General features: G+C 37.0%; 2 protein-coding genes across 3 annotated transcripts; both read left to right on the top strand.

Annotated features, from left to right (window-relative positions):
• Nucleotides 1-2,838: 2,838 nt before the first annotated feature.
• LOC107570559 (ankyrin repeat domain-containing protein 33B-like) lies at nt 2,839-7,315 on the top strand. The gene is made up of 5 exons (XM_016256794.1): nt 2,839-2,883; nt 3,877-4,235; nt 4,356-4,485; nt 4,569-4,709; nt 6,164-7,315. The coding sequence occupies exons 2-5, from the start codon at nt 3,957-3,959 to the stop codon at nt 6,976-6,978; spliced, it is 1,365 nt and encodes a 454-aa protein (XP_016112280.1). The 5' UTR covers nt 2,839-2,883; nt 3,877-3,956; the 3' UTR covers nt 6,979-7,315.
• Nucleotides 7,316-11,328: 4,013 nt separating this feature from the next.
• Nucleotides 11,329-24,102, top strand: LOC107570535 (activin receptor type-1-like). 2 transcript variants are annotated; one of them, XM_016256773.1, is made up of 11 exons: nt 11,329-11,772; nt 15,021-15,092; nt 15,287-15,319; nt 15,420-15,647; nt 16,308-16,486; nt 16,927-17,026; nt 17,597-17,743; nt 17,896-18,171; nt 21,089-21,286; nt 22,566-22,696; nt 23,446-24,102. In XM_016256773.1, exons 2-11 carry the CDS (start codon nt 15,038-15,040, stop codon nt 23,590-23,592), a joined length of 1,494 nt encoding a protein of 497 aa, XP_016112259.1. In that variant the 5' UTR covers nt 11,329-11,772; nt 15,021-15,037; the 3' UTR covers nt 23,593-24,102. The 2 variants fall into 2 exon arrangements, with proteins under 2 accessions (XP_016112259.1, XP_016112253.1); XM_016256767.1 differs by lacking the exon at nt 11,329-11,772 and having other exon boundaries at nt 14,446-15,092.
• Nucleotides 24,103-26,014: the final 1,912 nt, after the last annotated feature.

Here is a 26,014-nt window from a genome sequence, read left to right as displayed (position 1 = left end):
GGCGGAAAAAGTTGTGGTGACTTCCATCATATGAGACCTTATGTGAGTTTTGTATATGAGTTTTTCCGTTGATTCTAAATAGATTATAAATTTAGAATAAATTTTACATCAGGTCATTTTTTTGTGTATTAAATACAGACCATTTTGGAGCAGCATAACAGAAATAAAAAAAGAAAATAGCAGTGATGTAAAATGTCAACAATTATACATTTTAGCTCTAGAAAAGACAATAATGTCATTATTCAGGTCAGGTCAATGTGGATTTGATTCAGTTCGATGGCAGTGCCGATCTTAAAGTTTGTCAATTACAAAACAAATTCTATTAAGCTATAAAGCAGATCTAAGGAATTAATATTATTAATTTAAAACATCAATATAATTCTTATTTGGATAAAATCGAGTTCAGTGTTGATTCAATTCCATTTAGTTACTGTGGCAATGTTTCAAAATTTCAAAAATGAAACAACTTCAAAGGCAGCTCTACCAAAGAGAAATTGTCATTGTTCAGTTCAGTCCTCATAGTAGTATGCCTCCTTCAGTCGTTGTCGACCATGGAAGATGCGCCCTGTCGTGAAGTCGTGTCGACGCCTCTGGAGCAGCGCCGGCTATGGCTAATAAGTCCGATGCGGGAGAGACAGACTCTGCCACAGTGGATGCATGTATGTTTAATTGTGGCGGTGTCATTGGGGACTCTTTTTGCTCTCTTATCTCTCTTTTCCTCCGCTAAGGTCTGGATCTGTTCTTCCCCTAACCTAAGCTGTATCTGAAGGACACTGCACCACCTGTTGCTTTCAGCTGCAATGTCTTCCCAGTTCTCTGGATTGATGTTCAGAGCTTTCATATCACGCTTGCAGACATCTTTATAACGCAGCTGGGGACAGCCAACAGAGGCTAATTCTTGCCAGAGGCTAATTCGCCATACAGGATGTTCTTTGGGATATGGCCATCTTCCATCCGGTGCACATAGCCGAGCCAGCTCATCCTGTCTTGTCTAAGCAGCGTGTACATGGTGGGGAGACCAGCACGTACAAGGACCCAGGTGTTGGGTACTTTGTCGCTCCACTTTATGCCAAGGATTCGGTGAAGGCAGCGCAAGTAAAAGCTATTCAGCCTTCATTCTTGGTTGGTATATGTTGTCCATGTTTCACTGCCATACAGTAGAGTGCTGACAACGCAGGCGTTATACACTGCCATTTTGGTAGAAGTAGACAGCTTACTATTCCCCCAGACACAAGTGGTGAGTCGACCTAGGTTGGTTGCAGCCTTGCCAATACGCTTGTTGATCTCGGTGTCAAGAGACAGATTGTCGCTGATGGTGGACCCAAGATATGTAAACTGGCGGACAACATAAAGTACATGGTTTTCAATGATAATGACAGGAGGAGTATCCACATCTTGGCTTAGCACTTTTGTCTTCTGTAGGCTAATAGTAAGTCCGAACTCATCACATGCTTGGAAAAATCTGTCCATGAGGTGCTGAAGTTGTTGTTCAATGTGTGAGATTGAGATGTTGATGAGTTTGTTTCTTCATCAGAAAAATTTTGAAGGAATTTAGCATTACTTCACTTGCTCACCAATGGATCCTCTGTAGTGAATGGGTTCCGTCAGAATGAGAGTTACCTGACAAAAACATCACAATAATCCACAAGTAATCATCTTGTGAAGTAAAAAGCTGTGTGATTGTGGTAAACAAACCCATCATTAAGACCTTTTATCTTCAAAATATTTCTTCTGGCTGAAATACAAGTCCTCTATTAATAATATTAATTTCTCCACTGAAAAATCTGTATCATCTAAATCAGGAGAGATATAGGCACAGATCAAGCACTGTTTACAAGTGAAAACAAATATTTTTGTGGATTTTGTTGTAAGAGAACAACAGTGGATGGACTTTTATAGTGGATGGAAGTGTTATAATGGATTATGGACTCTTACCAATAGTGTTATTATGGCTCATGGATATTTTGGCCAGAAGTGACAGTTTAAAGTTAAAACGCCTTTTGCAAGCATGCATTAACTGATGGACTGGAGTCATGTAAATTAGGCAACTTGTGGATTATTGTGATGTTTTTATCAGCTGTTTGAACTCTTTTCCTGGCGGCACACATTCACTGCAGAGGATCAGTTGGTGAGCAAGTGTTGAAATGCTAAATTTCTCCAGAGCTGTTCCAATGAAAACACAAACATATCCACATCTTGGATGGCCCAAGGGGGAATAAATACAGCAAGTGTTCATTTTTGTGAAATGTGCCTTCCACAATTGCTCGCTCCTAGGCATTTAAAAGTGGGAAGTGGAAATGGTCTTAACTATGATGATTTTGATTAGTCAAGAGTCAGGCCTTGGCTGACACATAAGCAGACACATTACTCATGAGGTTAAAGTTTGACTAACTGAATCTGTTCTCCTGAGCCATTAGCACAATCTGCTCTTTCCAAACCATTTACAGAATTGCACAAGTGTTCAGTTCAGCATATTATTCTCATTAAAATCCCACATTAGCAGAAATTAAAGTCAGAATATCAATGTGTTATGCTTGACTTGTGAAATGATTACTCATTTTGCAGGATGTTTAGTTTGGCATACACTTACTGACCTTGTTTTCAACATTCCTTTGAATATTTTCAGAAAGCCTGAACAAAAGTTCATAGGTTCCTTCTCATTCACATTCATCATGTTTGTTGCTTAAACTTTGTGCTTCGTAAGTTCCGCCTTCAGTCAAATAAATAATAGTAACTATGTTCTCCTGTTATCCTCTACCTATAAATAGTTTGATCCCAGATATAGCTATAGTGAAGCTCTTCACATACATTGAGCCTGTTACAGCATAGTTGAGTGAAGTTGTGCAGATTACCATCCGTCAATCACAACAACGTTCACCTCAGGTGAGACTCTTCATTCCGTTCAGCCCCAAACCACTCTCTGACCGAGATGTGCCACTGTGCCACCTGTTCAAACAAAGTGATCAAGTGTTAGAAATTAAATACAATTATATTTTAATTATTTTTAAATGCAATTATATTATTAAATCCGAAAAAGCCACAAATGGCTACAAAAATATCACTATACACACTTAAAAATAAAGCTACCAAAAGGGGGGTTTCACAGCAATGCAATAGAAGAATCATTTTTGGTTCCCAAAAGAAGCTTTGAGTGAATAGTTTTAAAAATCTAAAGAACCTTCTTCCACTATAAAGAACCTTTTGTGCAATGGAAAGTTTCCATGGATATTAAAGTTTCTTCATAGAACCATTGTTGCCAATTTTTTGTTCCTTGAAAAAAAAAAGATAAGAAAGTGAGTACGTTAGTAAGTAAATAAATAAATACCTTCATCAGTATTTTAGCTTTGTTTCCCAGTAAAAAATAGCTAAACATTAAAAACATACTGTTTGTGTATTGTATAAAGTCATTACGGAAACCTTTAAATGCAAACTTTGCGCATGCCTGAAAAACTTGCTCATGAGAATGAGAAAGCGTGATCACATGTTGCCACTTCTGGATTATTATTTTTTTCTGCAAATGTAATTTATGATATAAGATTGACAAGCTGTTTTTCTTACTTTATGCTTAAACCTCACTGAAAATGGTTAAATTTGTGGATTTTTATGTTTTTAAATGTAACATTTAAGTTATTCTGATGTTGTACATTAAAAATACATTATTTTGCCAATGATTTTTGCTAATTAAAAAAAACTAATAAAAAAAAAACAATAAAAAAAATGTATATCAGGCTTTTTTAACTTCGTTTTTATTTCCAATAGCACTATGTAAAATAAGTCTTGTCATAAAAGAATAAAATGAGCTCATATGTATTCCAGTACATTTTGTTGTACACTCAAAGCATGGTTTCAGCTTCGCCTTTATCTTCATCTTTGCAGATTCCAGGGAGGGAGCGGCGAGGACGCAGATGATGATGAAGTGCCTGCTGAGCGTGTGAGTCCTGGCTCGTGCTGGCCAGATGGCTGAGGCTAAAGTCATGGTGCAGGAGGATCCTAATCTGGGCTCCGGTCCAGATGAGGATGCATCTGAGTTGTCAGTTTCTGAGCATGATTCAGATTCTGGGAGTGTGCTGTCAGATGACTCTGTGCTCCCTGACTATGAACGGGAAGATGCCAGTGGAGGCTCTGCCAACACCTTGTACCAAGCCTGTGCCAAGAACAATGCGGCAGCCCTCCGCAGAGTTCTGGAGAGGGGTGTTACAAGAGAAGAAGTCATGGAACTAGACATAAATGGCAGGGTAGGGAGTCAGATAACCTTATTACTCATAAAGCATCATCCGTATATGACAGAAATTTGGCAGAAGAGATGGTTTATATAATTTTCTATGCTGACAAATCCTCTTCTTGTTCTCTGATAGAACGGTCTGATGGTGGCAGTCTCAAAAGGCTTTGTGGATCTGGTGTATGAACTCAATCAGTGCCCATTTCTGGATATCAATCATCAGGATAATGACGGCAACACTGCACTCATGATTGCTGCACAGGCTTGTAGGCTCTTAATTAAAACATTAAACAAAAAAATGATAAGGTATGAAGGACCTAATTCCTGATTCCTTCTATAAATACTGCAGGTTTCGTAATCATCCTCACCTACATCCTAAATTACTTCAGTGGTGTGGACATGGAGCTCCGGGACAACCGAGGCTTCACCGCACTCCTCAAGGCAGTCATGCAGGGCAGCAATGACTGTGTGGCTTCACTGCTTATGGCTGGTACGTTATTTTAGGACTGTGATAATTAGTTTACAGACTGACCAGATCGGACAGATGAGATCCTCCCAGCTTCCCTTAAGCAATCTGGATGAAGTGAATTGTTGCATAATATTGAAAACCATGGGACGCTGTTCCTGTCTTCCTCAAAGTATTGAGTGCCAGTACTAAAGGTTGTACGTCACAAAAGTTTGAGACCACTATTGAAAATGCTACTGTTTTGTAATATATATATATATATATATATAAGGTATGTAAAGAACTTTTGAAGAACAGTAGCTCAGTGATGTGGTGACACGACGCAAGCGCAAGCAGGTTTAAAAGACGAACCTGAGGACATTTTCTTTCCTGATCCCTTGGATAATCGCTTGGCCCTCACGGCGAGTAATGGATTAGCTATGTGTGCACTTACCGGTGATTATTTAGACGTGACAATTTACCACACTTACTGTACCTACAATGCAGGTAGTCAAAATGTCAGTTGGGCTTTCACTTACCTAAATACAATCAATTCAACATTCTTTACAATAATGATGTTATCACTTGCTCTAACATAGTGGTCTTGAAGTGTATTGCATTTGTTATGACACAGGACAAGTAAATACTGGTTACATAACAAAAGTTGAGCAAGCTAATAATAATAATAACAACAATAACAAAAAATAATAAATAATACAATTAATTTAAAATAAATTTAATTAATTTTGAATATATCCTGTTCTTAATTACTATATCATTTTATGAAGTACCCCATTTAATCATTTAGTTAAATAACATGATTTGTTCAAGTACCCCAACTTGAAAGATAAAGTGTCTCTTCCTCAAAAATCATGTAAATGTGTTTTGCTCTGTTTGAACAGAGATATGTAAAAGTTAACAATGATTGTTCTTTCACACTTGGGTTGGTTAATCTGATTTGACAATAAATTAAATTAATTTAAAACAGATAAATGTAAAGTCCTTCAAGACTAGACATTGATGTTATACCCAAAGTCGCCACTTGGCGGGGTAAAAACTACTGCTTACATTTTTCTAGTCCTACAACCAATAACGTTCACACATTTATACATTTCCTACCTAAACAACTATAGCCACAAATTCAACTCAGCTAAACTTTATTCTAACTTCAATTGTTAAAACAGTTATTAAACTTAAAAAAAAAAAAACGAAATAACCATGATTTTTTTAATAGAATGAAGGTCTTTCAGACCTTTTTTTAAAATATAATGCTACTGTAATCTCTTTCAAATTTACAGCAAATTGGCAGATAAAAAGACACATAAATATAGTTTTGTTCTTAGGTATTATGCTATAAAGAATGTGCTATAAAACCCTTTTTCTTTTTCTTTTTTTTACAAAAATATTAATGTGGATATCTGGCTAACAGAATGGATTTTTAGCGTGTAAGCTATGAGGAAAAAATTTAATACGGTCTCCTTATGTCTCTGCTTTGCTAGGAGCCGATATAAATGTTGTTGATGCCACAAGGGGGAAGGATGTACGAGAATGGGCTCTGAAGACAGGTCGTTTTGAGACATTAAACAGACTTAGACGGCTGAACAGCAGGCCTCAAGCTGAACAATTCTGTGAAACATATGTCCCAGAGTGGCCAGACCTGAAAGAGCTAGTGGCCAAGGCCACAGCCACAAAAAGCACAGGACAGAAAGTCGCCCATCGCCTAAAGTCCACATTCATCTTTAGTTTTCCACATGACCCCCAGGACAATGGCATCATGGACCATATGGTGCGCATAACCACAAGCATCCACAGTCCCTTGGTGGTCACCGGATGCCGTCCTCTTTGTCCGTCGAGCCCTCCGGAGATTGGAAAGAGGCGCCTGGCCGTGCCTGAACTGATGCAGATGCACCCTGGGAAAAGGCTTGAGGAACATGGGATGCGACACAGCAATGGCTCCATCTCTGTCGCATCTACCTCCGCCTCTTCTGTGTCGCTGGGCTCGTGTTGCTCCAACTCGGATCGGAGAGGCAGTGTGCTCTCCATGGCCTCCAACGGAGTCCGCAAGTTCGTCCCGCGCAGCATGGCCCGTCACAATAGTGTGTTCCCCACTGGCTGCGTTCCCCAAATCAAAGTGACCAAGTCTGGAGAGCCAACGCCCAAGAAGGAGAAGAAGAAGAAGCTAACCAAAGGTTACTTGGAGCCACCGATATGGAAGTATAAGGAGGCTAAAGAGGAGAAGAAAAAAGAGAAGAAAAAGGAAAAAGCAGAACAAGAGAAAATGGATAAAGGAGCCAAGAAAAAAGCTAAAAAATAAATAAACTGCCAACAGGTTGCCATGATGCTCTCAGATTTGTCTGCCATCATTCTAGACCTTTCATATCTGTTTCAGGAGTTAAAGGGAAATGGATCTTGCTTTCACTGTCGTTTTAAATGAATGGAGAGCAGGACAAGGCAGTCTAAAGACATCTGATTCATTTATATAACCTCAATACGATTAATACCTCTCCAACAACCAGTAGGCCTATATTTACTCTGTTTTTCATTTCTGATGTTTCAGGTCTTCTTCTTGAAGCCCACAATACTTACTGTGTTTGCTAAGGCCACATTATTCATTGTAATGGATAATTTTACAAAATACTTTTTAAACTACACTACCGTACAGAAGTTTGGGTTCAGTATGATTTATCAGTTTTAATGTTTTTGAAAGTCTCTTATGTTCACCAAGGCTGTATGTATTCAATACAGTAAAAGCAGAAATGTTATGAAATATTACAACATAAAGTAACTGTTTTCTATTTTAGTATATCTTAAAATGCAATTTATTCCTGTGATGGCAAAGCTGAATTTTCAGCAGCGTTTACTCAAGTCTTTAGTGTCACATGATCCTTCAGAAATCATACTAATACGCTAATTTGGTTCGCAGCAGAACCTCTTATTATTATCAATGTTGAAAACAGTTGGGCTTTTTAATACTTTTGTGGAAACTGATATATTTTTTCAGGATTCCTTGATAAATAATAGGAAGAGAACAGCATTAATTTCAAATAGAAATCTTTTGTTACATTATAAATGTCTTTAATATCACCTTTGATCAAATTAATGCATCCTTGATGAATAAAAGTGTCATTTTCTTTAGAAAGAAAGAAAGAAAGTCATACTGACCCCAAACTTTTAAACGGTAGTGTATTTGTCCCTGTACTGTTATTGTCATTTGTCTGCATTACACTATTCTGCAAGCACTTTAATAGTATTTTATCATACAGGCAAAAGGACAATTAGAATATTTATCTTTCCTATTTGCCTCTATGCAATTACATTTTAAATTAAATGGATGTATGAATTTGTTTATTATTTTGTGTTTTTGTGTCTCAGGGAAAGCATTTATTGTGTACATTATAAAGGCAGGCACTAAAATAACCCCTTGAAAAGAAAAATCTATGCAACACTCATTTAATTATTATTATTATTATTAGTGCGTGCATGTTTATCCTTTAGACTGCAATATCGAAACTGTTCTGTACATTGCACCAGCCAATATGTTATGTGTTCCTGTTTGTTTTGACTGACTATACATTGTTTGTGATATTCTAGTTGGATGAAACATATAAAACAAAACAAAAAAAATAAAGAGACTAATTCAATAAAGTTTAAACATACATATTTGTGACACGTGTTATTCTGCACTAATTTAGTTCCATGATACCACTGGACGCTTTAAACCAATCACTAAGCTTAAGGCAAGGCTATAATCGGAGCAGTAAGGTCAAAACACAAAGGAGGACAAGTGGACTTGGAAATTAATCCACTCATTGTGCCATCCTTACGTAACTGATTAGATCTTTGCCTTGAAGTGAAGTGAGGTAAAGCCATGTAAACCAAATTACAGGCTGGGCAAAACTTTTTGAGGACACAACAGTTTTTTCACAATAGTTTTTTTTTTCAGTATCATGTCCTGCTGTTCCTTTTCTGAATGGGGAATATGCTGAAATAAACTGCTGAATCCGATTTGCTCTTCTGTGTGTAGCTTACAATTGAAAAAATATCAGCGATATGAGGGCCTAATGGACCTTATTTGAGGTAGATGCCATATTTAATTTAATGTGAATGAAAGAAAAACTGTGAGGGATAGGTGTACCATTGGCATAATGGATTTGGAGAAATTTAGTATTACATCAGCATTACATCACTTTCTCACCTCTGCAGTGAATGGGTGCCACCAAAATGAGTGTCCAAACAGCACAAAACACAAAAACATCACAATAATCTACAAGTAATCCAAATGACTAGTCTAGTGAAAAGCTGTGTGTTTATAAGAAACAAATCCATCAAGGCATTTTAAATTTAAACCACCACTTCTGGCAAAATACCAGTGCATAATCTATAATAATGCTTACTTCAGTTAAAAACTCCACCCCCTATTGTCCTCAAAATCCACCAATATATTTGTTTAGAACGGTTTTGGACTATTTTCACTTGTAAATGGTGCTTGATCTGTGCATATTCCTCTCCTGATTCAGACGAGACCACTTTTTCACTGGAATACGCAATATTATAGCCGGAAGCAATGGTTTGAAGTTCAAAACATCTTAATGATGTTAATTTTAATTTTCCCTTCACAAGATGTTAATTGATAGACTCGAGTCGTGTGGATTACTTGTAGATTATTGTGATGTTTTTATCAGCTGTTTGGACATTCTGACAGCGCCCATTCAATGCAAAGGATCCATAAGTGATATAATGCTAATAATGCTAAATTTCTCTAAATCTGTTCCAATGAAGATACAAACTCATCTACATCTTGGATGGCCTGAGTGTGAATACATTTTAAGTAAAAGTTTATTTTGGTTGTACTACGGGGCCACTGAATGCTTAAATCTGATTAGCTGACGAACGTCCCATCGTCAGTTATTCCTGAATTATTCCTTTACATTTTTTCAAACAAAGCATCATACATTTCAGACCTGCAAGTTTTTTTTTAAACATTTGAGAATATTAGAGAATTAATTATTCTGATTCATTTAAAGAAGTGGTAAAAAGGGAAGTTGTTGTCCCATGCTCAAAATAATTTCTCAGCAAAAAGGATTTCAATCAGTCATGTGGAAACAGTTAGTGTGTGCTGCTGTTAATAGAAGTCTGAGAAAAGACAGACCTCAAAATCCCACATATCATGGGAACAGGGAAAATAAATACACAAATGCTGTTCAAATAACAGTTCTTCTTCTCCTCTCCTCAGATCTGAGGGGTGCCAGCTGTGTCAGAAAACACCAGCCAAGAAAGAAACATTTTCTCTTGTGTGTTATGATGCAGTCTTAAATTAATATTATTCTTGGAACTTATTTCTTGATTATGTTGTAATGAATGAAAGATGGGATTTTTGTTTCCATCATATCTATAAGAGCCGTCATGCGGTTTACTGAGATTCCTCTCCGCCTCATTGGACCATATTGGAGACTTCAAGCTTTAAAGGGAGATGTCACCATAACCTCAGGCTGCCCTGCCCTCAGCAGTGTCCCATCAAATAAACCAACTGTCCATCTGTGTCCAGTCTACTTAAAAGCAATTTATGGACCAGTTTTGCTTATCACAATGATGTTTTCGAAAATGAACTTACAATTGCATATACATATCCTTCATATTCTGAATAAATGAAGACATGAATATTCTCACCTTTGCCATTTGTTATGATGCAATTTTGTGATTTTGACCAGAATTTGGTCTTATTCTATTATACTTGAATGTACAGTAGTGTTCAAAGATTTTTTTAAATAAGACTTTCATTCAGCAGAGGATGCATTAAATTGATCAAAAATAACAGTAAAGACATTTATAATGTTACAAAAGATTTTTCAAATAAATGCTGTTCTTTTAAACTTTGTTCATCAAGGAATCTGGAAAAACTGTTTGTAAACTGTTTTAACATTGATAATAATAAGAAATGTTTCTTGAGCATCAAATCAGCATATTAGAATAATTCTGAACGATCACGTGACAGATGACTGGAGTAATGATGCTGAAAATTCAGCTTTGCCATCACAAAAGTTGCTATTGCTATTTTTACTGTATTTTTGATTAATAAATCCAACCTTGGCAACTTATTTAAAAAACATTACAAAATTTTAGCAACCCCAAATTTTTGAATGGTTATATGATTTCTAGATCTGAACTGAATTACTGGCATTTCCAGAAAATAGCCGTTCATTATTAAAACCTTGCAATGTTTCAATCCTAGTTTCCTTTTGGTTACCAGCTCAGATCTTTCAGATTAGGGCTACACACCACCCAAAAACCCTGAAAGACAACTTCAACCTCAAACCCATAATGACAACTTCAATGATAAACAAAAATATATATTTTTTAATTAATCCATTTATTTTAAGCTATAATACAATACTTCGTTCATTTTCAAGTGAAAAGCACAAACTGGATTATGGAGATCACTTTTGAGATGCGATTTGCTCAGAAGCATGAATCCTCTATGAAGTTCTATTAATAAGCAATCAGCTATGAGAAAAAGACAGACGTGGAAAAAAATGAAAGGTCTTGCAGCAACAGGAAAACAGCTATGAGAGCACATTCCAAGTGAACTCCGGATTAGACAATGAGGGGTGGGACAAAACTGTAGATTTTAAAATCTGTAATCTAACCCCTAAATCAAGAATATTGCTCAAAGTTTGCGTTACACTTATCGAGATGGAGTCGTCAGGAGTCGATCAGGGAATGTTTATTTCCAAGCGGAAGAAGACTAGACGCAGTTGCTTGTTTTCGGTTTATCAACTGGAGATTTGACTGGAGATAGGTCTATGCCACGACTCGTTGTGGTCTGCGTTACGGCGATCTACGCAATATTTCACTTGAGGAAATAGGACTGCTCGGATTGTGAGTGAATGAAAACTGAACTGTAAAGAGTTTAACTATAGAGTTTACACCGAGAGTGCAGGATGTGGAAAAAGTTAAGGATTCAGCACATCTGGATATGACTTGCGCCGCTGAATTCACTATAGTCGCCGTTAGGAGATAATAGTTTTGTTTTGAGTAATGAGAGACGAGTTTCATAAACAGATGAAGTTTGATAAACTTAATTCGTGAGTGAGCGCAAGACGAAAACCAGGTAAACCACCCTTCATGTTTTACTAATCTCTCCTTTTTTTGTATCTCTCTCTCTCTGAGATTGCTCTTATGATTAACGTGCCGTAATTTATTAAGCTATATGAATACTATTTATCGTGTAAAATTGATAACGTATTGAATGAAAGGGTCATGAATACTTGATAAATGCTAAGGTGAGAGCTCTTTCATTGTGAAGGGGCAGAAGTAACTGAAATTTAGCAGCAATTTTATTATTTAAAGAAAGAGAGAACCACAGCAAGTTGAAAAACACAAATCATAGTCGTTTTTCCCTCTTTAAATTTCTATGAGAGAAATGTTCTCTTTACAGGTGAGTTGATAACAGAAGGGTATTAAAAATGAGTTTCAGCTCAGTCATTTTTAAATGTTTGTGTGTGTAATGTCTAATAATGATGCAGTATCTGAGACTTGGGCGATGTTGTCATACAATAATGTGCTAATAAATGTGGGCTGCATCATATAGCACATTGCCTAAGTATTAGAATTAACTACTACAATAATTGAAATAACTTAATTACCATTACAATAGTTTAAATATACCAGCATTCTGTGTAGACGTCTTTGCACGTCATGTTTTACAAGAATCCTTGTTGCACTCACTGACACAAACAGAGCTATAAATGAAACCCATATCTAGTTGTCATAAACCGTGAGGTCAGTTCATTTATCTCTGTAACTGTGAAATGCTGGTGCTTACAAATACGTTGAGGCATACCAGTCGTTTTTAACTGCAGCCAAAACAGGCAAGTTCCAACAGCTGCAAGATGGAGTCAGATACAGTATATGCTGCTGAATGCTGAATTTCCCCTTAACTATTTCAAAATCCTGAGTCAAACTCTTGATTCATTTCTTCAGGTTAACAATATTGATTATTATGGGCAGTTATACTTTTGGGAGGTCCTACAGAGTGACATGCTATACGCCATCTGATTCTGAACTATTTTTAATTGAATTTTGCTCATTCTTTTATAGTTGTTATCATTATACATGCATATTTTTCATAGCTTAAAATGAACTAGTGAATGCAAAAAAGTGAGTAAAACGGTTCACTGTCACTTATGCATTCATAAAAATTGTAACCCAAAATGTTAAAATAAAAAAGCATTCTCTATAGTCACACTACCCAACAGGGTAAGTCACTCTAGTGTAGTTAGTATTAGAAATAACAGTAACATAAATGTAAATATAAATGACAAAATTCTGAGCAGCCAAGGGGTTTATTCCATTTCAGCGAATGAGTCCTGAGAAAAGTGGAAGGAGAATTAGAAAGTGCAGTTAGTTCCCATGGGTCTCAGAGAGAATGCTGACAAGCAGGCCATTCAAACAGGAATCGCATTTCATCATGTTCACTTTAGGCTTTGATTCAAGACAGACACTATCTGATTTGAGAAACATCCTGGCAGCTTGGAAATAAAGATCAGTGTACCCAGAGAGAAGAGAGCATTTCCAAAAGGGTGGGGTGATTTTCCGCTTTAAATGTGCCCCAGAGGGCCTAGCAATTACCCATTTTTTTGTGCACTAAGCGTACGTGACAAAGTTGTTTACACTGACCCACCTGCGCTTACACTGGTGGGCTTAAATGGAAGACTTAAAAGACTACTTCTCAGACAAAGTGACTCATCCTGGAATCTCACTGTATGTGTTTCTATATCAAGAAGTGGTCATCATCATTTCTAGTTACCCATTATTTGTGTGTGGGCTTGCATCCCATTCATTTATATCAAATGTATTGCAGATAGCAACAAATGTCACGGATTAAATAGATTAAACATTCAAGGAAACTTCTCACACATATTGCTGAAGGCAGTTTTATGCATATGATATTTCTTCAGAAGGAAAGGATCAACTCACATCAACTCTGGCTCTAATTACCGATCCATTTCAAAACATCATGGCTGACTCTGTTTTTCCATGACATCACATAAGTATATAGTATACCTACTTTAATTATAGTTAATTATTTTGGGGCTACACAAAATGTTCTGTTGTTTTCAGCATCCTACTGTTATATAGTGATCACAAAATGAATTCGGACAATTTGGGACACTTGATCAGTTAAAAATGTATGAATGTCATTGCTTTAGATTTAAAAAAAAAAAAAAAAAAGCAAACAAACAGGCATCTATGCAACGATGCTAGAGATTAGAGATTTTCTCAGAATTATTATATATATATATATATATATATATATATATATATATATATATATATATATATATATATATATATATATATATATATATATGACCAAAAACGAAATATTAACAGTAAAAATATTTATACGTAAATTTTAGTATTAATTATTAGTTTAATAATTAATATCATTAGTTTAATACAATAAAAAAATATATAGAATTATATATAAACAAAAAACAAAATGTATTATATTCAAAACATTTTATATAATTTCAAAATTTTAAACAACAGAAATATTTTAGATAGATTAGATAAAAGACATTAATGTCAAGAAAAGAAAATGTACTTCATACAGGTCTAAAAACAAAAAATCTAAATATATATTAGTATTCAAATATTTATATTTCATATATTACATGTTTCATGTAATATTTAGAAAATTTTAGTGAAATAATTTGATAAATAATCTATATACAACAAAACAATTGCTTGTTGAAAGTGTCCTTGGCCTTGAAGGCCAACACTTCAGCATGCAGGTTTTCCATCTTCTTCATATAATATGTTTTCACTCAGCCATTTTGCTTGCGTGACCAGTCGACTTCCAGACCTAGAGGAACAAGCAATCTAGAGTATCTGGCCGGCTAGCCGGGTGCGGCCTCTGAATGGGAGGAAGTATAGCCATCAATATTTACTCTGTGTGTGCAGCAGCCAGAGTGTCTGCGAGGACCAGCGGCACAGATGAGAGCGAGGCCTCCACTAAAGCCCTCTCCCACCCATTCTGACTATAATTGCAATGCAGACAGACTGACTGGACCCTCTCCATCTGTCGTCCTTTAACTCGTGACTTCCTTTGGTGCAGACAGGGGATATTGTGCTTTTTTCCATTAGGGCTTGTAAAGAGATTCCAACACTACATATCACTGTATGATTACGCCATTATATGATTCCAGCATGGAGCGATGCCTTGTAAATGCCAGATCATCGAAGGATGGTGCAAGGGAGCATGGGATATATACATAAGATTAAATGGAAGGAGCTGGAAGTGTTTTTTTGTGTCGAATTGCTCGCTCTTATCCTCTATTCCCTCTTTCTTAGACACGAAGGCTTCTGAGATGCTCGCTGTACTGTTTGTTTTGGTGTATTCAAGGAGTTACGCAACTCTCGCAGGTGAGGTTATATAATTGCAGACAGTCACACAAAATTTTATGTATGCATATTTCTGAGTGTTGCATGAAAACCAGCCGGGTGATGTAGATATTTGTTTCCTGAGTAGACAATAAGCCAGAAGAAGTATGTATCTTCCTGCTCTGCTTCGACATCTTGTTAGACACGGTTGCAAACAAACACGTTTCTTTTTTCAGATCACGTTTTGACGGACTCTCCCCCAGAAAATGGTGAGTATGCTGTTATATACTGTATATACAATCAACTGAAATACTGTAATGTTATTCACACATAAAATTGTTACTTACATTATCCCTTTCTTGTCCATAGATGAAGGCGAGGAGGGTGTTTTACAGTGCAGCTGTGAGAACACATATGCCTGTGTAAACAACACCTGCTGGGGCCCTATTTGCTTCTACAGTTCGGTCCATGAGCGGGTAGTCAGGGGCTGTTTTCCCACCAACGAGCAGTGCCATGTGCCTGATGTACCCGGATTGTATGCCAAGTGCTGCTTCACACACCTCTGCAATGCAAACCTCATTGTGCCTGAAAAAACAGGTAAGTCATTTTTTTAGCTCAGAAAACAGTTACTCATTTTACAGTTAATACAGCAATTAATTAGTAAAATTAAAGACTCTTTTGCCTTGGTTGGCCTGACATTATAGAAGTTTGCTCTCTGCCGACTCCTACTGTTATATTGGTGTTTGGCCATGGTTTAATTAAACTTATGTTTAAAGGGATAGTTCACCCAAAAATTAAAATTATGTAATTAATTACTCGCCCTCATGTCGTTCAAAACCTGTAAGACCTTCGTTCATCTTTGGAACACAAATTAAGAAAATGTTAATGCATTCCGAGAGCTCTCTGACCCTCCCATAGACGGCAAGAATCCTTACACGATCAAGGCTCAGAAACGTAGCAAGGAGATCGTTAAAATAATTCATGCGACATCAGTGGTTCAACCGTAATTTTACGAAGCTATGAGAAAACTTTTTGTACTTTACATCTAATGCAGCAATATTCATACTTTTTAAGTGATTGAGTCTCCAGAAATGTCCGAATTCATTTTGAGGCCACTATATAACAGTAGGAATGCTGAACACAACATTTTCATGCCAAAGTTGAATCTTTTAAAAGAACATAAAATGTGGCTATGCAGCACAGTTTTTTCAGCTGGTCTGGTACAGTGATGTTACTGTTTGCTGTGTCTGTTTCCAGTGGAAAAGCCCATCAGAGTGATTCTTCTGGTGGGAGTGCCGTTGTTGGTGCTGCTGGTGTTGTCGATGGCAGCCTGTGGGCTCGTGTTGTGGCTGCGTACGAGGCGACAGCACCACCAGCTGGTGGAACACGACACTTCCATGCTCAAAGTCCCCAGTGGAGGGGACCCAACATATGGTGTAAAACACTACTGCTGGGTGGCATTCACAGCTTTTTCACTGATCTCAGTATCTTCACGTCATTATTTGTAATGAGCTAATCTTAATGATTATTATCTGATTTTTGCACTCTTATTTACATTAGAGAAAAATCTCTGTTGTTTCTCAAAGACAACAATGAGATTCAATGGAGAGAAAATGTTATCTATGGAGAAGATACCCTTGTAATCTCAAATGTGTCTCACAATGTCATAAACTGTGTTTAAGATACCAAAGTTTGTAATCAAAAGAGGAGAAACATCTGAGACAACGTTTTTTAGTTAGTTTTAGTTTGTTAGTTAGAACTGAGATTCAGTCTTCAGAGCAGCCTCTGAGCAAAATGTTCCTCTAAATTGTGATTCAAATTGTGTGTGATTTTTCAGCTGGTTGGTAATCTGAGTGTGTGTAATTCTCCTTTTTAGGATATATTTGATGAGTTTTGTACGTCAGGCAGTGGGACCGGCCTGCCTTATCTGGTGCAGAGGACCATGGCGCGACAGATCTCTCTGGTTGAGTGTGTTGGTGAGAGAACATTCATATCTTATTCATTACACAATGCTGCATTGGCAGAGCTTGAAACAACTGCAGGGTGATGCTATGAAGTCTAGGAGTTTGAGATGTGTCATGGTGCATACTTTTCTTTTTTAAATACATGCTGTACAATATTGAATGTGAATGAGAGGGTGGTGGCATACTGATTTAAATGTACCTTACATTTAAATACTTTAATATTTTAAATGCTACCATAATTTAATAAATACTTTTTTACACTTACAGATTAAACTTAAAGATTACACTAATTTAAATCATATTATTATTATTATTGGTAGTAGTAGTAGTAATATTGTTGCTGTTGTTATTATTAATAATAATAATTTAATAAAAATAACTATTAACATTTATTGTAACAACATTATTATTACTATTATTATTATTATCTATAACATATTTATTATAAACTTTATTATTATAAAATTATATTTTGAAATATAAAAATAATAATAATGCAACAGTGCACTGATAATCACTATACACCACTATAATATGCATCTAATTTCATGATTAATGTTCCCCTCTGAACGTTTCTGACAGGTAAAGGGCGTTATGGAGAGGTATGGAGAGGCACCTGGATGGGAGAGAGTGTGGCTGTCAAAATTTTCTCCTCTCGTGATGAACAGTCCTGGTTTAGAGAGACTGAAATCTACAACACAGTCCAACTAAGGCATGAAAACATTTTGGGTAAGTTCCACCGACACTGCATTTTTCATTGTTTGTGTTGTAAGGGATCGTTCTGCTGCAGCCACAATATGTTCTGACTTACCCAAGCATTACACAACGTTTGATTCAAAATGTAATATTTCTCTCTTACACGTTCTCTGTCCGGCTATCAGGCTTCATAGCATCAGACATGACGTCTAAAAACTCCAGCACTCAGCTGTGGCTGGTCACACACTTCCATGAGTTGGGCTCCCTTTATGACTTCCTGAAGTACAGCACGCTGGACCCCGAGGGCTGCCTGCGCATGTGCCTGTCTATCGCCAGCGGCCTTGTGCACCTCCACACTGAGATCCACAGTACGCAGGGCAAACCGGCCATTGCACACCGAGACCTGAAGAGCCGCAACATTCTGGTGAAGAGAAATGGGCAGTGCTGCATCGCAGACCTGGGTGAGAAATTAGGAAAAAAACAGAAGAGTCTTTAGCACATAACACATTCCAAACCATTATTGATACAGAAATGAATGACTTCTCACATTGTCCTGTTTGATGAGGGGTGATGTGTTTTGATTACCAGAGCATCACTGAGGCTTTAAGGTCCTGGGGTGGGACACATTAGTAATCATCTAGCAAAATACAATAGCAACCACCGGAAGACCTTATGCTAAATATGCTAAAAATATTCCGAATACTTGAGCTACCGCACACCCTGGAAACCACCCATAACACTGTAGCAACCACATAACAACCACAAGAGCGCCTTCGCTGTCAAATAAAAACATGCTAAAACACTCAGAACACTTAAGTAACCACACAGCATAAAACATGATAAACACATTCAGAACCAATTTAAACACTGTAGTAACTAGGGCTGAGTAAAAAATATTGATTTGTCGATTTTAATCGATTCCCATATTTGCAAAACAATATTGATAAAAATCGATTGTCGATTAGTCTAGCCTGTTTTCATTTAATGAACGGAACAGTAGCGCAGTAAGCACAACTCCCATCCAATAAATCGCAATAAGCTTTGTGCTTTGTTACTTTTGATATAAAACAAAGTCTCAGATTTCAAATTCTGTCCATTTTATTACAGTATTCAAACAATAAATGCCATTTTGGCGCTGTCTAATGTGGAGTGAGTGACAGATCGCTGTAGCGCCTCAGTTCAAGAGAAGTGGCAGCGCAAATAACAGTTTCAGCACAAAATAAACATGAATAAACTTCAGAAGGTTTGTTAAAAGAAAGAGTACAACTTACTGAAATCCATATCCTGTCTCATGTAATTGCTAAATCAGTGGTTCAACCGCGCAAATTCGTCAGTATAAAAGCTTGTAAACAATGTCACTTAATTTACCTCAGAAACAAACATACCAAACAACATCGGTGACCCTAAACTTTAGCCATCTAGAAAAATGAACTCTAGAGAGTGGCATTTTGCCAAATATATGCACCATATAACATCTTCAATGTTTAATTTGTGTTTGATTAAATCCATCAGTTTTTATGACAGCCACCATGTTTATATTTCAAAAATTAATTAGACTAGAAATATCATTTTGTAATTGGAACTTTATTATTATTAAATCTTCATTGAGTGTAATTTAAGCATTTGTATATAAATCCGTTAATTTTAACCTTCAATATTATAGTAATGTAGTACCAACTGACTCTTTTCCTTGAGAAAATTTGCATGTACTGTATGTGATATACAGTATATACTGTATTGTGAAATTTGTGTCAAAACCCAGCCTTACTAGCAACCACCTAACAACCACCAAAGCACCTTTGATACCAAATTAAAACATTAAAAGAATCAGAACACTTAAGCAACTGCATATTAGCAACACCTTGGAAACCACCCAAAACACTGTACCTACAACCTAACAACCACCAGAGCACCTTTGATACCAAATTAAAACATTAAAAGAATCAGAACACTTAAGCAACTGCATATTAGCAACACCTTGGAAACCACCCAAAACACTGTACCTACAACCTAACAACCACCAGAGCACCTTTGCAATCGGATGAAAACACCCTGGCAACAACCTTACAACCACAAGAGCACCTTTCAACTGCATAAACACATGCTAAAATACCAGAGCACCTTTGCTACCAAATAAAAACACTCAGAAACTTTTACACAACCACATAGCAACACCCTGGCAACCACCTAAAATACTGTAGCAACAAGCAGCAACCTTCCGCTCTCTCTCTTGAAACCAACACGGCAGTGACTTAAACTGCAATTCATCAACTGGCCGCTAGAGACTGGCTCCAAAAGGAAGTCAATCCCATAGACCCCCCATGTTAAAATGCCCAAATTTACAGCAGAAAAAAAAATGTTTACAGCCTGGTACAAAAAGTGGTTTTGGTCTATATAGCTAATTTTGCCCTTCATGACAACTGTGAGGGGGGTGATTTTTTTTATAACTCATCCGTTTAAGTTATGTTAAGCCTTAAAGTTCTGCATAATTAAGGGCATGGCCACTTGAGTGACAAGTGGATTGCCACTGCTGTCACCACCATCGAGCTAGGTGGGTGTGGTTTCAGCAACCAGCTCCACCCACGTCCCGCCTCTTTGCCCATTTTCGATTACTGATGCTCGACGCACGGTGACGCGCTGCCAAGATGGCGACGACCGGCTCCGCCCACTTTAAGCTTCAAAAATTCTCTTCAGAAACCTACAGGTGACATCATGGGCACTACGGATTGCCACTGCTGTCACCACCATCGAGCTAGGTGGGTGTGGTTTCAGCAACCAGCTCCACCCACGTCCCGCCTCTTTGCCCATTTTCGATTACTGATGCTCGACGCAAGGTGACGCGCTGCCAAGATGGCGACGACCGGCTCCGCCCACTTTAAGCTTCAAAAATTCTCTTCAGAAACCTACAGGTGACATCATGGGCACTACATCCATGTTTTTTTACAGTCTATGTGTAGCAACCACCTAGCAATGCCTAAAGCACCTTTGCAACCACATAAAAGCATGATAAAAACAGAACACCTCAGCAACATCCTGGCAACTAACTAACAACCACAAGAGCACATTTTCAACCACATAAACACATGCCAAAACACTCAGAACACACAAGGAAACACATAGCAACACCCTGGCAACAATAAGAGCACTTTGGTATTGTAATTTGCATAAAAACATGCTAAAAACACTTAGCAACTATAGCAACACCCTGGCAACCACCCAGAACACTTTAGCATAATGGAAGAGTCTATTGCCAAATCAATTTAGTAAAAAAAAATCCTATTTTACTTTGGCAAATCATATACTTTATTAAGTGTGAAATTCCAGTTGATAGCAAATACTTTTTTTTTTTTAAACAATGTCTTCTGTGTGCTCTCTCAGGCCTGGCTGTCATTCACTCTCAATCTAATGATTATCTGGATGTGGGCAACAACCTGAGGGTGGGAACCAAGCGTTATATGGCACCGGAGGTTTTGGACGAGAGTATTCGTGTTGACGTTTTTGAGTCTTATAAACAAACTGACATCTGGGCCCTAGGTCTCGTCTTGTGGGAGATAACTCGTCGAACTATTGTAAATGGTAAGATGGGGTAATTCTTTAACTTTATTTGGTGGCACCACTGCTATTCTGTGCTCTTGTGACTTGGAATTAATTTTAATTATGCTTCAAAATGTTACATACAGTACTGATACCAAAAACTTTAATATGCAGAGACTTATCAAATAATAATTGGGTAACGTTTCATTGAAAAATTATCTGACTGCAGGATCTCAATGTTCTAACTAACTTTCTGCCTTCTGTTGCTAAGCAACGATTTTCACCATTCCGATAGATGTGATAGACTTCTCTATTTATTTTTTTCTTCGTCTTACTTCCCCTCCATCCCTCCCTCAGTTTTTTCTCCATGGGTACGTCTGTCTCCTCTATCCACCCACGATTAGCGGCCCAATAATTATAAACAATCTTATCTGGTGTCAGCACTCCCGCTCATGTAGTCCAGATGCGCTTGTTCTCTCTCTTTTCTCGCTCTCTCTCACACACACACACTCACTTTTTAAGAAGCATTTAATAAATCCTTCATATATAATTTTTATGTACTATGTACTGTGAAACATTAGTCAAATGCATCTTTCTTGTAGTACAGGATATATCAGTAAGATTTTTTTGTTTTTGAAAGAAGTCTTTTGTTCACAAATGTTGCATTAATTTAACTGGCAATACAATTTAAAATAACTGTTTTTATTTGAATACATTTTAAAGTGTAAATTATTCTTGTGACGGCAAAACAGAATTTTTAGCAGCATTAATATTATTAATATTTTTGTGGACACTGTAATGCATTTTTTTCAGGATTCTTTGATGAACATAAAGTTCAAAATAACAGCATTTATTTGAAATAGAAAGCTTTTGTAACATTATAAATTTCTGTCACTTTTGATCAATTTAATGCCTCCTTCCTGAATGAAAGAATTAACTTCTATAATTAAAAAAAAAATCTTACCAGGCTCCAAACTTTTTAAAGTGTAGTGTGTAAATATGTAAGCTTCCAATTTGCATTTTAAAACACTTCTTTATATGAACTTCTGTTTTAAGTAAAAAAAAAAAAAAAAAAATTTGCTTTTTTAATGGTCTCAGTGTAGCTTTTTACCCCATAATGTCAGCTGCCATATGCTGCTCATAGACTCCCTGGATAATTTCCAGTCATCCTCCCACAGAAGTATTAGTACTGCCAACCTTAACACTCCCAAACCACTGTTTTATAGATATGGTCAGAAGAGACTTTCAGTCTCGGCACACATCTGCATTTTTGTCAGTAAAAAAAAAAAACATAAATCCCTTAATTCTGTGGTTTTCTCAGGCATTGTGGAGGAGTACAGACCGCCGTTCTTTGATGTGGTGCCCTCTGACCCCAGTTTCGAGGAGATGAAGAAAGTGGTGTGTGTGGACCAATACAGGCCCAGTCTCCACAATCGACTACACTCTCATCCGGTAAGATAGTCAAACATGCCAGAAATACGGACTCAGTGACTCGGAAGACTTGGACTCCAGTCAGAATCTACACAAGGCTTTGCTTTGACAGCTGCAATCTGGAGCAATTTGTTAGGAAAGCATTAAATGTGTGTGGGACAAAATATTCTATCAGTCTTTGATATCACTGAAAAGAATCTTGTGGGCTTTAATTTTAGGCTTGCTGTAGAGAGCATATTTATTGCATATGCAACATAGAAAATGGATGGAAATTTACATTGATCCTGCTTAATGCCATAATCAAGACAAAGAAAAGCAGCTATTCAGCAGCCATGTGAAGAGTAGCAGACTTGCAGGCTAGTCGCTAAATTTGTTGCGTTTTGCACTTGAAAATAATTCTTCCTTTGAGTCCACATCTCTTGTTGAAACTGTTTGTCATATTAGATTGTTTTATGACTGCCACTTCCTACAGTGTATCTACTCAAAATCCAAAAAACGCGAACAACTAACAGTTTTGAAATACACATCCGATATGACACGTATTTCAAAGCTAGCATGACACATCAACACAGTTCTCACAGAATCCTGTTGTTTTGTGTGAGAAGTTGGTTGATTTGGAATTGAAGTTGAAATCTGGGTCACCTCTTTGTATCTATTTTGGTAGATTGATGTGAAATGAACTCCAGGCACTTATATTCAAGACAAACATGTGACCATCAGAAATGACAAAATAATGATTATCTATTTTTTCTGGGGGTTTTTCTGTCAAGATCCTGTCTGCAGTTACGAAGATTATGAAAGAGTGCTGGTTCCAAAGCCCTTCAGCTCGACTCACTGCTCTGCGTGTGCGAAAGACCCTCTCCAAACTGGACCAAGACCATGACTACGACATCGACAAGCTCAAACTGGACCTCTAGAATAAACCTCCTGCCACGCATAGCCAAGGAAGTTGAATTCTAATGGACCCACATGACATATTCAGTACTTTTAGACTCTTTTAATGTGCCTTTCAGGCTTCTTGTCTTAAGGCTCCACTGAACATGGCTTATCTTATCAAGACATTAGTTCACTGTGGGAAGTCAAGGACATAACTGCACTGTTAAATGTTCCTCCTCAAATATATCCACACGAATGCTTTTCCAGGACCTGCTTATTTCAACACGATGACTCATTTGTTACTGAAATTAAAACAAGGTGGATGAACCCACACAATTCTTTTCAGTATAGTGAGAGTGAGAAGTTTTTTTCAGGCAGGATGTGGGTCATTCTGGACTTCCTAACTGTGGTGTTTCCTGAAATTCTGAACTTCCTAAACATGACTGTAACCTAGAAAGGTAGGCACATGCTTTAGACTGTTTGTTGCACTTATTTTGTTGTAGCTGTTTTTTTTTTTGGTTCAATGAAAGACTGGACCATATTTTTAAGAACAATAACTGCATTACAACTTGCACCAAGTAATTATTAAAACAGAGGACATATTAGTATAGTGCACTTTTATAAATTGTTAAATATTTTTTACAAGATCAAAATTACAATCACATTACTCTAGCTGTAATATATATATTTTTATAATGTACAATATATTTGCTTTTTCAAAAATGATAATAAAAAATGTGTATACAAGTTCTTTTGCACAAAATGTCTATCGTTATTTTCACTCCAAATAATAGTATTTAAGTATTAATAAAACGTCAGTATACTGAAGCAGACTGAACATTTCTCTGCATCAAAGGGGTCTTCAACAGAGGGATTATATATATATATATATATATATATATATATATATATATATATATATATATATATATATATATATATATTTTATAATGTACAATATAATTGCTTTTTCAAAAAATAATCATCAAAAATGTGTATACAAGTTCTTTTGCACAAAATGTCTATTGTTATTTTCACTCCAAATAATAGTATTTAAATATTAATAAATTTCAGGATACTGAAGCTGACTTTGAAATTTTCTCTGCAACAAAAGGGTCTTCAACAAAAAAATTATTGGATCTCAAACTAATTTTCATGGGGGAAACAATAAAATAATGATAAAGTGTATAAATATATACATGATAATGTGTATAAATAAACAAATAATTACAAGAAGCTAAATTCACTTAAATGTCATTGAACATTAACATGTAGTTTTGTCCACTAGAGGGCATCATTAATTGCTCTTTTCTCCCCCAAAGTGTTACATTGGGTTATTGTAGCCTTTTCTCTCAACACAGCAAACTGCCACAGCCTGATCTGGTTAATGAATACATCATCACTTCAGAAGTCCTTAAGGAGATATAAGGAATATATTTCCTTTTGCCTCAATCCATTTCTTATAAACCATAGACAATGTGTATCCTGTTTTACAAGCCACGCAATCTCGCAATTGTTATAGAATTGTTGTTCGGCATGAGAGACACTAAAAGACCCGATACCCCTCGGGAACTACCAAGACACACCTCGGTGTTGTTGAACAACATTTCACGGATACAATACTGAATGCATCCTTCACTATCATGTTTCAGACAGACCTATATTTACCCAGTGCAAGTAGATATCTCACGTATCTTATTCATAGAAACTTTCCAGTATAAATCCCTTCCTACGCACACCGACACGCAGAGAAGGCCAAAAGAGCAGATGTTCCACTGACTGATGGATATTTATAAGATGTTTATCTCTGGGGTTTTTTCCTGAGCCAAAGTTTCCCTTCAGCATGTCGCGTTTGTCTTGCTGTCAGACTGCATGGCGGAGTGAGAGGATGGGCATTGATTTCTGTCTGCCTGTTTATCTATATCTGCACCCTTGCTATATCCATCTGTGGAGAAGCACAGAGAGGGGGCTTTGCTGGAGATAATACCCCAACTCTGCCTGTCCGGTCAGACAGAGAGAGGGTTATTTTTAACAAGCGCACAGTGGCTGAGTAGAGTATCAATGCCCTGCTCTGGTAGGTCCTTCTATCAGCTGGACCCATTCCACATGCCTTTGTTTGGAAAACTCGGATATGAACGCCCTGCTGAAATATGTGGATTGGTAATTGAAAGATATGACCCTACTTTATAGACAATAGACAGCCAGGGACCAGATTAGTATGCAGTCTAGCAAAGGCAAAGAGGTTAATGGTAACAATAGAGGTTTAAGATGGCAGGCCGCAGCTCTAAACGCTTTGTGTTTGACCTTTGCGTTGAGAGTGACTTGAAAGGAATTTCAGTGTAATTAGATTAGGTCTTGTACATCATTCTTTATGTACCCATACGGCTTAATGCACTAACCGAGAGTCTCCTCGTGTCATGCGGCCATTAAGAGGACAAATACTGAGTGCATCAAATGTCTCTT

Source organism: Sinocyclocheilus grahami, unplaced genomic scaffold (assembly GCF_001515645.1).
Source record: "Sinocyclocheilus grahami isolate Dianchi unplaced genomic scaffold, SAMN03320097.WGS_v1.1 scaffold29.1, whole genome shotgun sequence".
Classification (NCBI taxonomy): Eukaryota; Metazoa; Chordata; class Actinopteri; order Cypriniformes; family Cyprinidae; genus Sinocyclocheilus; species Sinocyclocheilus grahami.
The sequence above is the reverse complement of the archived record's forward strand: the minus strand, read 5'-3'. Positions and strand labels throughout refer to the sequence as shown.

What these genes read in the sequence shown, in the direction of transcription:
- LOC107570559 (XM_016256794.1), top strand. Translation starts at nt 3,957, where the DNA reads ATGGCTGAGGCTAAAGTCATGGTGCAGGAGGATCCTAATCTGGGCTCC. An exon ending in AACTAGACATAAATGGCAGG is followed by an intron (nt 4,236 to 4,355) that starts GTAGGGAGTCAG and finishes GTTCTCTGATAG; the next exon opens with AACGGTCTGATGGTGGCAGT. An exon ending in CATGATTGCTGCACAGGCTT is followed by an intron (nt 4,486 to 4,568) that starts GTAGGCTCTTAA and finishes TAAATACTGCAG; the next exon opens with GTTTCGTAATCATCCTCACC.
- LOC107570535 (XM_016256767.1), top strand. Translation starts at nt 14,885, where the DNA reads ATGCCTTGTAAATGCCAGATCATCGAAGGATGGTGCAAGGGAGCATGG. An exon ending in GAGTTACGCAACTCTCGCAG is followed by an intron (nt 15,093 to 15,286) that starts GTGAGGTTATAT and finishes TTCTTTTTTCAG; the next exon opens with ATCACGTTTTGACGGACTCT. An exon ending in CATTGTGCCTGAAAAAACAG is followed by an intron (nt 15,648 to 16,307) that starts GTAAGTCATTTT and finishes GTCTGTTTCCAG; the next exon opens with TGGAAAAGCCCATCAGAGTG.